Source organism: Chiloscyllium plagiosum, unplaced genomic scaffold (genome assembly GCF_037043375.1).
Source record: "Chiloscyllium plagiosum isolate Xiang-an unplaced genomic scaffold, Cpla_swu_hap1 HiC_scaffold_12, whole genome shotgun sequence".
NCBI lineage: Eukaryota > Metazoa > Chordata > Chondrichthyes > Orectolobiformes > Hemiscylliidae > Chiloscyllium > Chiloscyllium plagiosum.
Genome location: NW_028270150.1, coordinates 90306040 through 90320827, shown reverse-complemented (window position 1 = coordinate 90320827; position 14788 = coordinate 90306040). Strand labels below are relative to the sequence as shown.

Here is a 14788-nt window from a genome sequence, read left to right as displayed (position 1 = left end):
TCTGTACTAATAAAAGCTAACACACTGTATGCCTTCTTAACAACCCTATCAACCTGGGTGGCAACTTTTAGGGATCTATGTACATGGACACCAAGATCTCTCTGCTCTACCAAGAATCTTACCATTAGCCCAGTACTCCTGTAGGGAGCCAGGCAAGTCGTGTGCTGTGATATTACAAGGGGAGGGAGTTAGAAATTCTCTTTTTTTTGGAGCTGACACTTGTGTGATAAGTATGTTACTTTTTATTTACTTATCCTTCGACAGGTGTCCACTTGGCCGTTTATCCTCCCCCAACAGGTCTATGTTATGAAAGACTCCACATTTCTCAGGAAGCTCTGAACGGAATCTCCTTTCAAATGTGGAGCTCCCTTCTTTCATCAGAAAGAAGGGTCATGGTGCCAATTCTGAATTGTCTAGATCTTGCTGCAGAGGCATGGATTGCTTTCATAATTTGAGGAGTTGCAAATGGAACTGACCAAGTTTATTAACTAGTATTAATTGATTATTAATATTGATTACAAGTGTAGTTGAATGTGAGATTTCATTCAGTGTAGTTCAGGGTCAGCCGATTGATGCCCAAGGCAGAATATGAACCATTTTGTTATTTGAGTAGGTGTGAATGGAATGGAATATTATGCTATTGTCAGTGAGCATCCCCATTCTGCCCTCTTGATGGAGGGGAGGCCATTGATTAAGCAGAAGATGTTGACAACTAGGACATTACCCTGAGGAATTCCGGCAGTAAATCTTGCCCCTGAGTGTCTAGAGGTTTACAAAATTGAGGGGCATGGATAGGGTAAATAGGCAAAGTCTTTTCCCTGGGGTTAGGGAGTCCAGAACTAGAGGCCATAAGTTTAGGGTGAGAGGAGAAAGATATAAAAGAGACCTATGGGGCAACTTTTTCACACAGAGGGTGGTACATGTATGGAATGAGCTGCCAGAGGAAGTGATGGAGGCTGGTACAATTGCAACATTTAAGAGGCATTTGGATGGGTATATGAATAGGAAGGGTTTGGAGGGATATGGTCTGGGTGCTGGCAGGTGGGACTAGATTGGGGTGGGATATCTGGTCGGCATGGACAGGTTGGACCGAAGGGTCTGTTTCCATGCTGTACATCTCTCTGACTCTAAGCGTCCTTGTCAGCATCCCTGTTTCTGTGCTTCTCTATCTCTCTTCACCTCCCACGATCACAGCCTGATGCTTGAACTTTGATTCTGAGTCTATTTCTATAGATGTAATGTTTATGAAATTTCCAATCTATTAAAGGATCAGGGAAGTTGCTGTAAAAGAGCCGTCACTCCTTGACTAGCTGTTTGTGTGAAGCAGCCTCTTACAATACAAATATACTCACAAGAAATGGTGCAAATTACATAGGGAGACTCTCTCAATGTGCAATATTGTCTTTAAATGGACTCTGTTTTAAAGTCTAAATGTACTTTTGAAATTGAATAGCGTTTATAGCATGGATTTGTTCTGGCGGGTTATGATTTTATTGTATTAATTTCAGTAAATTTAATGCAGACCTAATCTTCCTCTAGGTATCAACAGCTACTGAGCGAGATCCATCAGTGCTACTTAGATCAGAGGGAGCTGCTTCTAGGTCCGAGCATCTCCTCCACTATTGCTGACCTGACCAGCCAAAATAACAGGGATCACTGTGCTCTGGTATGGGTCTCCAATAACATTAGTAAGCTAAAAAGACAACAGTTGTTGGAAATGTGTACACATGTTCAGAAAAGTTAATACATTGTAATTAATGCCACTGTTATTCATTTAGTTTTGAGTCAGTTACCAGGACATCTAAGAAATATTTGAAGTGTATTCATTAACCATTCCTTGATCCTCTTCATAAAGTACACCGTTTTAGAAAAGGTGAGCCTTAAAGGCATTCTGGTCTGGACTTGATCTGATCAGGCCGGAGGATAGTGTAACCAGAGTGCCCCTCCTCCTGTCACACCTCCCTGGTGCCAGTGTCTGTCTGAGAATGGGAACTCACTGGGTGGACGATGTTGTGTAAACTCATGTGCTCATGCTGTGTGGTCCAATGTACTGAAATGGCATCACCGGCAATGCCAAGACTGGATTGTGCTGCTGCTTCCCAAACTTCCAATCTTTCAACATTGAACCACTGAGCTGGACTGGCTAACCTGTTATTGAATTCCTGATGTTATCTCGGAGGTGCATGAAGCCAAGCTTGGGTAACATTTGTCCTCATATTTCACACACATCCAGCACAGAAACCGTCCCTTCAACCCAACTTGTCCATGCTGACCCATACGTGACTAGACACTCTAAACCGTTGCTATTTGCTATTGTACTTGTCCAAATGTATTTTAAATGTTTAATTGTACCCACCTCCACCACTTCCTCTGGCAGCTCATTCCATGCACCTCCTGAGAAGAATTAACTCATCTATTGTGCAGAACTCAACAACTTTGGGAATTATGTTACAAACCTGTACTTTTAATGCTGCCCTGTTTTGATAAATGCAAGTTGCAACTAAAGGAACAAAGTTATATTTATGTAAAGTTGTAAATCAAAGGAAGTTGGTGTGTAATGCAGTTATTGTTTTACAGTACTAACAGAGTTGCATGTTGCTGTAATTGATATAGCTTAACATTTTGTGCTGCAGTTCAAAAGATTACTTCAATAATTCAGACCAGTTTGAGTACATTTAACTGAACTGCAAAACCCAGCACATTATAATTGAAATTACAGCAATGATTCTACAGTGTATTGCCAGCAGTGTCATAAATTACATCTTCACCAACTGTGGGACATTGTCCCTCCTTGTCCTTTTCAGCTCTGCAGCCCATGATATAGACGACCACCCCACATTTAGGTAGCTCCTCTCCTCCCTCTTGTTTACTTGGTGTCACTCTTTCTATCAGTTTGGCGAGGCGATGGCCTCGTTGTATTACGGCTGGACTGTTTATCCAGAGACCCAGGTCATATTCTGGGGACTCGGATTCAAATCCCACCACAGGAGCTGCTGGAGTTTAAATTTCATCAAAATCAGTAGAATGAAGTCTGCTGATGACCATGAATCTATCTTTGGGAGAAACGCCATCTGGTTCACTATTGTCCATTAGGGAAGGAAACCACCATCCTTACCTGGTCTGGCCTACATGTAACTCCAGACCACAGCAATGTGGTTGACTGTGAACTGCTTTCTGAGTAATTAGGCTTGGGCAATAAATACTGGCCTAGCCAGCGATGCCATAAAACTAAGAATACATTTTTTTAAAAGTCAATTGTCAGAACATTTTCCATCAGTGACTTCCTTTCCCATCTACGCACCATATTTTTGGCCACCTTCCCTTTCTATTCTGAAGTGGTTTAAACGCAGAGGATGCCATACACCCCATCATGTGTGCAATAGCTTCATCCTCTGCAATTTGTTTCTCCCGAGATAATTATCTTTTTGAAATTACTTCCTGGCATTTAGCAGTACTTTCAAGGGCAAGGTCCAAGTGTAAGCTGAAGGCACTCTTCTACTGTCATTCTCAGCTCTTCAACGTTGCTCGAATGATTCTCTGATATCCAGAAATGATGAGCTGCATTTTCCCATGGTTGTAAATTTTGGAAAGTTCAAAGTGGTCAATTTCACTGCCCAAATTGTCTGTGACTTGCCCACAGACTTGCAACCTTGGCATCCTGTTGAAGAATAAGCTTCCAACCTCATTTCCTGCACCCTGTCTCCTCTGCCTCCTTACACCTTTCCGATTTAAAACTATTGCGTTTGTCTCATTGTGACTTCTCCTTCCCCATTCTTTTACCTCCACCAGCCTCATAACTAACCCTCCAAGAACTGTGTCCCTCCATTTGTGGTCTCTTACGTATTGCCCCCACTGTATCATCTCACAATTTCTTGACTGTGCCTTCAACTGCTACGGCCTGATCGCGAAAATCACTCCCTCAACCACACGGGATCAATGTGGATTTCAACAGTTTCCTCATTTATCCTCCCTCCACATTATTCCAGTCCCAGGCCTCCAACTCAGCACTGCCCTCCTGATCTGTCCATCACCTTTACCATCAATCCAGTTCATCCTCCTCTCCGACTATCACCTTTGTCCACACCTTCATCTTTCTATTGCATTCTCAGGTTACCCCCCCCCCCCAATCATCTCTCAGCTCACCCAGCCCACAAGTCTCATTCCTGATGAAAGCATTATGCTCGATTCTCCTGCTCCTCAGATGCTGCCTGACCTGCTGTGCTTTTCTCGCACTGTACTCTCGACTCTGATTTCCAGCATCTGCACTCCTCACTTTCTCCATAGCATTATAGCTGTATTTGCCAAAATAAGTAAAAACACAAAGTGCTGGAGAAACTCTGGTCTGGCAGTGTCTGTGGAGAGAGAATCCAATTCTGCAGAAAGTGTCATTCTACTCAGGTGCCACTAGACCAGCACTTTGCTTTTATTTCAGATTTCACGATATTTTACTTGTATCTTTATATGCTGCTCTTTTGCATAGCATGTTAAACATAGAGAAAGTTACCGAGATGCTTCAGGAAGTAATAATGAAAAGGAAAGATTCTCTAGATTTACAGTATCTAAGTTGGTTTTAACGTTAACTTCAGTAGTGTGATATGACATGCCACTTTAGTGTTTCAGTTGTTGAAACTTTATTGCTGGAACAGCACAGCAGGTCAGGCAGCATCCAGGGAACAGGAGATTCGACGTTTCGGGCACAGGCCCTTCTCCTGAAGAAGGGCCTGTGCCCGAAACGTCGAATCTCCTGTTCCCTGGATGCTGCCTGACCTGCTGTGCTGTTCCAGCAATAAAGTTTCAACTTTGATCTCCAGCATCTGCAGACCTCACTTTCTCCACTTTAGTGTTTCAATCAAGCAGTGATTTATCATTCTTTTCCAGGTTCGAAGTGGCTGTGCTTTTCTGGTTCGAGTGTGTCAGGATGAACATCGGCTGTACAATGAATTTTTTACAAAGCCAGCTCCCAAACTGGAGTAAGTTATTCATGTCTTGTTATCCGCTTGATCATCACAGTTTTTCAATTTGTTGCATTCATGTTGAGTGACTTTATTGAATCAGTTGAAAAAGGTGTGCTGCATTCCTTTCTAGTTTCTGTGCATTGTGCATAGCAAGTAGGGAAGAGCCAGGCACAGTAACTTAAAAAAAACACATCTGCAGGAATAGTGTTTGTGCTAAAATAAATTCAGAGGAATTGTAAATCAGCAGAACTATCATTGTAGGCCCAGGTACACTGACCTCCTACTCTGGTTAGTTCATTCCTTAAAGCCCATCAACCGAAGTGACAGACCGTGTGCAAGTGACTGTGTTGGCAATTACTTCATGTTACCATTGAGCTGCTCAGCACCACCCGAGGCATCTTTTGCAGCTGCCGTGGTTCCTCTCTCCAGTCTGACTGGCACCGTAGTCTGTGTTACTAAAAGGATAGTGTTTAAATGGAGAAAACCCTAGGAAGTAGATGGTGGGTCCTTATTTGTGATGGAAATATTTATAGGCATGGCTTTCACATGATTGGATTTACACCAAAATTCAAAAAGCTGAAGTTAAGCCCTTTCCAGAAGTGTTCTTATAAGATCCAGTGAATGTTCAGAGAGAAAGATGTAGAGGCAACAGGGTGGTAGTGATAGGAGATTTTAGTTTTCCCAACATTGACTGGGATACACTTAGTGTTAGAGGCCTGGATGGGGCAGAATTTGTAAGGAGCATCCAGGAAGGTTTTCTGGAGCAGTATGTCAATAGTCCAACTAGGGAAGGGGCCATATTGGACCTGGTGTTGGGGAATGAGCCAGACTAGGTGACAGACGTTGCAGTGGGGGATTCCTTTGGGACTAGTGACCACAAGTTTTAGAATACTTGTAGGCAAAAATAAGAGTGGTCCTAAGGGAAGAGTACTAAACTGGGCCAAGGCCAATTATATCAAAATTAGGCAGGAGCTGGGAAATGTGGATTGAGAGCAGTTATTTGAAGGGAAGTCCACATTTGATATGTGGGAGGCTTTCAAAGATAGGATGAAGATAGTGCAGATTCTAGATTAGATTAGACTGGTGCTGGAAAAGCACAGCAGTTCAGGCAGCATCCGAGGAGCAGTAAAATCGACGTTCCGGTCAAAAGCCTTCATCAGGAATACATTATTCCTGTATTCCTAATGAAGGGCTTTTGCCCAAAACGTCGATTTTACTGCTCCTCGGATGCTGCCTGAACTGCTGTGCTTTTCCAGCACCACTCTAATCTAGACTCTGGTTTCCAGCATCTGCGGTCATTGCTTTTACCTTGAAGATAGTGCAGGATAGGCATGTCTCTTTGAAACCAAGGGATAGGAGAGGCAAGATTCATGAACCGTGGATGACAGGAGAAATTGTATGACTAGCCAAGAGGAAAAGGGAAGCGTACATAAGGTCCAGGCAGCTAAGAGCAGAACGAGCCCTGGAGGAATATCGGGAGAGTAGGACCAATCTTAAACGAGGAATCAATTGGACTAAAAGGGGTCACAAAATAACTTTAGTGAGCAGAATTAAGGAGAATCCCAAGAAGGTAACTAGAGAAAGGATTGGTCCACTAAAGGATAATGAAGGAAGGCTGTGTGCCAAACCTGAGAAAATGGGGAGATTCTCAATGATTACTTTGCATCAGTGTTCACTGAGGAGAGGGAGAGTCGAACTTAGAGATAGAAGTTTGTTTACTGTGGATCACATTGACATAAGGAGGGAGGATGTGTTGGGTAGGCTAAAGGATATTAAGGTGGATAGATGGTATTTATCCCAGGTTGCTGAGGGAGGCGAAAGAGGAAATAGCTGGTGCCCTGACAGATATCTTTGTAGCATCCTTAAAACACAGGTGAAGCGCCAGAGGACAGGAGAGTTGCTAATGTCCCCCTGTTCGAGAAGGGTAGTAGGGATACTCCAGGTAACTACAGACCAGTGAGCCTGACGTCAGTGGTGGGAAAGTTGCTGGAGAAGGTACTGAGGGATAGAATCTATTTATATTTGGAAGAGAATGGCCTGATCAGTGATAGGCAACATGGTTTTTTGAGGGGGAGATCGTGCCTTACCAACTTAGAGTTCTTTGAGGAAGTGACCAAGTTGATAGATGAAGGAAGGGCTGTAGATGTCACATACATGGACTTTAGTAAGGCGTTTGATAAGGTTCCCCATGGTAAACTAATGGAGAAAGTGAAGTCACATGGTTTGCAGGGTGTTCTAGCTAGGTGGATAAAGAACTGGTTGAGCAACAGGAGACAGATTCATAGTTGAAGGGAGTTTCTCGAATGGATAAAGATGACCAGTGATGTTTCACAGGGGTCAGTATTGGGGCCATTGTTGTTTGTGATATCCATAAGTGATCTGGAAGAAGTCATTGGTGATCTGATCAGTAAGTTTGCACGAAGATTGGTGGAGTAGCAGAAAGCATAAGGAACTGTCAAAGAATACAGGAAAATATAGATAGACTTGGAGAGTTAGGAGGAGAAGTGGCAGGTGGAGTTCAATCCAGGCAAGTGTGAGGTGATCCATTTTGGAAGGTCTAATTCTAGACCAAACTATACTCTAAACTGAAGAGACTTGGGAAAAGTTGATGAGCAGAGAGATCTGGGAGTTCAGGTCCATTGTACCCTGAAGGTGGCTGCACAGGTGGATAGAGTGGTCAAGAAGGCATATGGTATGCTTGCTTGGATGGACTATTGAGTATGGTCATGTTAAAATTGTACAAGACTTTGGTTCGGCTGCGTTTAGAATACTGTGTGCAGTTCTGGTCACCACAAATACCAAAAGGATGTGGATGCTTTGGAGAGGGTGCAGAGAAGGTTTACAAGGAATTTGCCTGGTATGGAAGGTGCTAGCTATGAAGAGAAGTAGAGTAGGTTAGGATTGTTTTCATTAGAAAAAAGGAGATTGAGGGGGAACCTGATTGAGGTCTACAAAGTCATGATGGGTATGGACGCGGTGGATAGAGATAAGCTTTTTCCCAGGGTGAGGGATTCATTAATGAGAGGTCATATGTTCAAGGTGAGAGGAGAAAAGTTTAAGGGGGATACACCTGGAAAGTACTTTTCACAGAGGGTGGTAGGTGTCTGGAATGCGTTGCCAGCAGAGGTAGTAGAGGCAGGTACGGTAGATTCATTTAAGGTGCATGAGTAGGTGGGGAGCAGAGGGCTACAGATCCCTCGGAATTGGGTGATAGGTTTAGACAGTGAATTTGGATCGGCTCAGGCTTGGAGGGCTGAACAGACTGTTCCTGGAATGTAAAGTTTCTTTGTTCTTAGAACAACCTGTGATTAAAGGTTCACTGGAAAGATGCAAAATGAAATCTAGAAGGTGTGTGATGGAGAAAGATCAATGAACTGCATGATCTCCTTTTTCTTGCGGTTGGACATGTAATCCTCCGGTAGGTCTAATCAATGAAAGAAGGTATAGACATAACGTGCTTTAAGTTGCAAGCAAAATAGGTTTGTATAATGTGGAGCTTGCATTTACATTTTGCTTAAAATGTGCAGGATAAAAAGCTTTGCATTATTGCAATGAAACTGATTGAAAGCAAATTGAAATCTAAGGTAATGTACTGGTTTGTTAATGTCGATCTAGGGATGATTAATAAGGTAATGTACTGTATTCTGTAGAATGCATGTTCAACATTGTAATTCTTTCATAGTTAATTGCAATTTATGCCACTACACTTTTTAGGACAGCAGCTTATTTTTCTTCTGCGGACAAATGGTGTTAACTATTTTTGACATTATATAACAGTTAGTTTTAATGTCCTTTTAGGGAATGAAACTGCCATCCTATGTGGTCTAGCCTACATATGACTTCAGACCCACAGCAATGTGGCTGACTCTTAACTAGCCACTGGGTAATTAGGATTGGCAACAAATGGCAACCCATCCAGTGAATGAATCAAAAAAAAATACAAAAAGCATTGCTCAACATGTATTTAAAAACATGCTGACTAATTTAGGGAGTTCAAAAAGTTACTTGCACCTCGTTAATCCCCTGTATTATAATTGATTTTAAAACGTTTTGCTGATTTCATGCAATGTCAGGTCTTGAAGCAGCTCCCATCAGCTGATTACCCTTCATTAAAGCTGTACTATTGCAGTGAGTTGTTAACTGCTAACACATATTAGAGGTATTTGCTAAATGGCAATTACTGCACCAAATCTATTCTTTAAATTTATAAAAGTAATTCACATGATCAAAGGATGGCTCTAATTGGGGCTTGTTGTGTGCAATCACGGATAACTCAATAAAGTGAATTAAAGACTGAAAGTATTCTTCATTGAGCTGAACCCTTCAATCCTGTTTTCGTACCAAGTACCGACTTGTTTCACAGGGATCAGGTTAATGATCTCTTTTGAAACTGCTTTTGCCACAACATCACAGGCCCAGATAAATGTATGATCTAGATCATGGCGTACAGGTGACAAGTTCAAAGTTTGTGGGCAACTCAAAACTTAGGAGAATTTTAAACTCTGAGAAGGACATTGACATATTCGTGGAACGGGGGAGAATGTTAGCAAATGAAGTTCAAAGAAGTATAAAAGATGTAGTTTGGTGTAAAGAACGCAAAAACATGGTGCAGGAGCGGAGAGATCAGTGTATCTATGTATGTAAGTTATTACAAGCTGCAGGACAGGTAGAGCAATTAATAAAAGCATACAATATTCTCGGCTTAGTATATAGGTGCATAGAGTACAAGAAGTTAGGATGAACAAGGCACTGATTAAACCTCAGCTCGAGTATTGTGTACAGTTCTGGGAACTGCACTATAGGAAGGAGGTGAACACATTGGAGAGAGTCCTGAAGGTGTTTACAGTAATTGTTCCAGAGATAAAACATTTCAGACAAAGGGAAATATTGGAGTGAATGGGACTGTTTTCCTTGGAGAGGGAATTGATACAAATTTTCAAGATTGTCAGGATGTAAACAGGCAAGCTGTTCAGAATTATAACCAGATTAAGAACTGGAGTGCACCAGCCATAAAGTGTTTTGCTAAAGCATTAAAGACGAGGTGAAAGTTAGAGCGCAGAGTGGAAGTGTGGTAGAGACAGGTTCAGTTAAGATGCTGGAGGGCATTGGATGATTGCTTCTATTTAAATAATGTGAGTTGAATTGGATTTATTGTCACGTGTACCGAGGCACAGTGAAAAGCTTTGCATTGTGAGCGTTACAGGCAAATCACAGAGTTAAGTAGCATAGATAGTAAATAATAGGTAAACAGCAGCAAAAATAAAAACACAGGTACAGGCCAATGTTAAGAGTTTGAGAGTTCTTTCAGTATTCTAACAACAGGAGGGGAGAAATTGTTATGAAACTGGTTGGTGCATGTGTTCAGGCTTCTGTACCTTCTCCCCGATGGTAGAGGTTGTAAAAAAAAAATTGTCAGGATGGAATGTATCTTTGAGAATGTTGGCGGCCTTTCCTTGACAGCGGGCCTGGTAGATGGATTCTACAGATGGGAGGTTGGCCTTTGTGATTGTCCGGGCCGAGTTCACCACTCTCTGTAACCGTCTCCGATCTTGAATGGTACAGTTGCCATACCAGGTAGTGACACATCCAGAATGCTCTCCATGGTGCACCTATAAAAGTTGGCAAGGGTATTCGCCATCATGCCAAATTTCCTCAGCTGCCTGAGGAAGAAGAGACGTTGGGCCTTTGTAACCACATGAAGAGTCCAAGAAAGCTTGTTGCGGGTGACCACTTCCAGGAGCTTCACACTGTCCACTCGTTCCACCTCTGTGTAGGGGGGCATGAGTAACATCCCGCCGAAAGTCAGTAATGAGTTCCTTGGTTTTGCTGGCATTGAGAACTATGTTGTTCTCAGTGCACCATTTTTCCAGGTCTTCCACCTCCCATCTGTAGTCTGATTCAGCTGACTATGGTGGTGTCATCAGCGAACTTATAAATGGCATTAGTCTGGTATTTGTCAACGCTGTCATGGGTATACAGTGAGTACAGTAGGGGGCTGAGTACACACCCCTGAAGGGCTCCAGTGTTGAATGTTAGTGACGATGAAATATTGTCCCCAGTCTTCACTGATTGTGGCCCGTGGGTCAGGAAACTGAGGATCCAGTTACAGAGGGTGGGGCTTAGTCCGAGATCACGAAGTTTAGCAATCAGTCAAAAGTGTTAAAGGCTGAACTGTAGTCAATGAGTAGGATTCTTACGTAGCTGTTCTTGGTGTCAAGATGTTCTAGGGAGGAGTGAAGGGCAAGTGATATGGCATCTGTCGTGGATCTGTTGGTCCGATAGCCAAATTGGAGTGGGTCAAGAGTAGTGGGGAGGCTGGAGTTGATTAATGGCATGACCAGCCTTTCAAAGCACTTCATGACCACTGAGGTTAGGGCCACTGGATGGTGGTCATTGAGACATGCTGCATGAGCCGCCTTAGGCACAGGGATGATGTTGACCCTCTTGAAACAGGCAGGGACAGTGGCCTGCTGCAGAGAGAGGTTGAAGATGTACAAGAAGACCCCTCTGCCAGTTGATTTGCGCCTGCTCTGAGTGCACGGCCTGGTACTCCGTCTGGTCCCATCGCTTTCCTTGGATTCACACAAAGGAAAACTGATCTGACTCTGACGCAGTGACAGTTGGGATAGGTTCATCAGGACTTGTTGGAATAGGTGTTACCTCTCCGCCGAAATTCTGCTCAAAGCAAGCGTAGAAGGCGTTGAGACGATCTGGGAGGGATGTGTCATCGTCTGCTATCTTGCACTGTCTCTTTTTAGAACCTGTGACGTCATTCAGTCCTTGCCATAGTCGCCGGGTGTCTGTTTGGGTCTCGAGTGTGGATCGATATTGGTCCTTGGCTGTCCTAATGGCTCTGTGAAGGTCATACTTGGATTCCTTATTTGAGTGGGTCTCCTGATCTGAAGGCCGCATGCCTGGTTTTCAGCAAGTTCTACATGTCCTGATTCATCTAGGGTTTCCTGTCCGAGAACACCCAGATAGACTTCGTTGGTGTACAGCCTGCCACACACTGATAAAATGTAAGTTTTATGGGAGAAAAGCAGGCAATTGGCACTAAATTATAATGCTCAGAGAGCTATTGTCGATATGATGGGAAGAGTGGCTTCCTTCTGCACTGTAACGATGCTGAGATGTCAATTGAGAATTGTAAACTCAGTCTGTGATCACCGGGTTGGCCCAACAATTAAGGGTGATTTCAATTTTTGCGTTGTGTTATTTTGGAAAGAAATTGGAGAATCATTTTTGTGACGCTGATCCCGGTCCTTTCTGCTTCTACAGTGAGCTGCTGGAGAAGCTGTGCCTGTCATGGTATGATGTGTTTCGACCACTCATCATTCATGTCAACCACCTGGAGACGCTGTCGGAGCTGTGTGGAATTCTGAAAAATGAGATGTTGGAGGATCATGTGCAGAACAATGGTAGGTGGGGTGTACGGGAGATCTCTAGAAACTGAGCTGTGTTCCTGAGGCCAGACCATGTCATGTAAGCAAATTGCAGATGATTTGATATATCTTTTACATATGCAATATACCTCTGACTAGTTGGTGTTAAGGCACCAAATCTAAGATTTGGTTTAAAATGGTTGTATTTTTTAAAGGAGAAAGTGAGGTCTGCAGATGCTGGAGATCAGAGCTGGAAATGTGTTGCTGGAAAAGCGCAGCAGGTCAGGCAGCATCCAGGGAACAGGAGAATCGACGTTTCGGGCATAAGCCCTTCTTCATTCCTGAAGAAGGGCTTATGCCCGAAACGTTGATTCTCCTGTTCCCTGGATGCTGCCTGACCTGCTGCGCTTTTCCAGCAACACATTTCCAGCTTGTATTTTTTAAAATCCAGTTGGCCATTCCAGAATGCTAACCTCTAGTTTCTGTCATCCTTCAGCGGAGCAGTTGGGTGCCTTTTCTGCAGTGGCAAAGCAAATGCTGGAAGATGTACAAGAACGTCTCGTCTACAGGACGCACATCTATATTCAGTCTGACATTGTGGGCTATAAGCCTGCACCTGGGGACCTGGCCTACCCTGACAAACTGGAAATGATGGAGGTAAATAAGTCTTACCTAATTACAAAACCATTTATTGTACATTTAACCTGGGTCTACATGGATTGGATTATATCCCAAGCTGTGATCATTGACCTGTTTGCAAACGAGTAACTGGGCTCCTGAAAGACCTCGCCAAATGTTGCCCCGATATCCCCCCGCCCACTTTTTGGGCACTTTGCTTTATGCAGGGCACAGAAAAAAATGTTGTCAGAATGCCACTTTCAGAGGTCATAAGGAGTACGCAGGAACTCTACCTGGTCATGCTACATCAGTGCCAAATGACTGAAGGTCAACCCTACTTAGGCGAAAGTGGGTTCTGCAGATTAGAGTCCAGATGAGAGTGGTGCTGGAAAAGCACAGCAAGTCAGGCAGCATCCAAGGAGCAGGAAAATTGACATTTCGTGCAAACCTATTTAGCCTGTCTTCCAGCATTCAGTGAGGCAGTGGCTGTTGAGTGTCAGGTAGGGTGGGAAGGCTCAATGCTGTCAGAGCCCCTGACTTGTACCTTGTAGATGGTGGACAGGCACTAGAGAGGCAAGAAGTGGGCCACTTGATGCAGAATTCCTAGCCTCTGACATGCTGTCGTAGCAACACCATTTATATGGCTGGTTCAGTTCAGTTTCTGGATAATGATAATCCTCAGGATGTTGATAACGCATTATTTGGTCATGATAATGCCATTGAATATCAAGGGGGACAAAAAAAAACACAGGTTTTATGTTGAGTTTCTGAGGAAATATAGCCCCACCGACAATGGTCAGTCCCTCACTGATCTAGCAGCTTCTAGTTTGTTCTCAAGAGTACAAACACTTGATGCTATGCATGCTCCCTTGGCTAAGACTTCCTTCCAATCAGTTCCAGTACTTTTACATAATATTTGGATAAACTGGCTTCTTCAGTTCTTTTTTCTTGTAAGATCCCATCAGTCCTTGCAAGAAGCCCTTAAATCATTTTCAGTTTCACTGATCGTTATAGATTTACAGAAAAAAAAACAAAGGTTAGAGATTTAATACGGACATTGGATTAAATGAAGTAGTGGCTGAGGTAAGATTAAAAAATTGTAATACCTTATGAGAAGATAGGAACAGCAGGAGATTATTCCCTCCTTTGAATCCTGCACTGTCACTCAGTGAAATCATGACTGATTTGTATCCTAACTCTGTACACTTGCCTTAGCTTTGTAGGCCTTAATAGGTTTTTGTTGGGTAAACCTCTCAGTCTTTAGTTTTGAAACTTTCCATTTTCTTTATCTACCCACTTAAATCCTTCAATCACCTTAAAGCCCTCAATTAGATTCTGTACTCAAGGAATTACATAGTTCACCATAGTACAATTGGGCTACTCTGTCATTAGAGGGAGATGACTGGTGGTGAATTTAACCTGAGGGTCACCATTCCTCAGGTGAGGGGAGAGGTTGAGAAGGAGTGTCCTTCATGGTAACCTCAATCAGTGTGGGAATTGAACCCATGCTGTTGGTGTAAGTTTACATGTCAAACGAGCCGACCGACCAACCAACTAAGCCCCTACCAGACTAGTCTATACAATCTGTTCTGCTCATGTGAACATCAAGAAAGATTGTCCTGAATCTTCATTGTTTGTCCACTGTTTTACATAGCATCTTTAATGGGTGCTTTACAGGAGCATTATCAAAAAACATTTAATGTCAGGTTCCTTGAGAAATTAGGGTAACTGATCACAAAGTAGGCACAGACCGAGATTTAAGGTGCATTTCACAGGGGCAAAAATGGAAAGTTTTAGCAAGGCAGTTTCACAACCTGGCATCTCAGTAACTGA

At 43.1% G+C, this 14788-nt stretch overlaps 1 protein-coding gene across 1 annotated transcript in view; it reads left to right on the top strand.

The window, feature by feature from the left end:
* cog3 (component of oligomeric golgi complex 3) overlaps window positions 1–14788 on the top strand; it is a 74856-nt gene that overhangs the window by 34810 nt on the left and 25258 nt on the right. The window contains exons 10-13 of the mRNA XM_043700324.2: window positions 1540–1666; window positions 4879–4970; window positions 12234–12373; window positions 12834–12994. Coding sequence (XP_043556259.2) covers window positions 1540–1666; window positions 4879–4970; window positions 12234–12373; window positions 12834–12994 — 520 coding nt within the window. The remainder of the gene's footprint in view (window positions 1–1539; window positions 1667–4878; window positions 4971–12233; window positions 12374–12833; window positions 12995–14788) is intronic.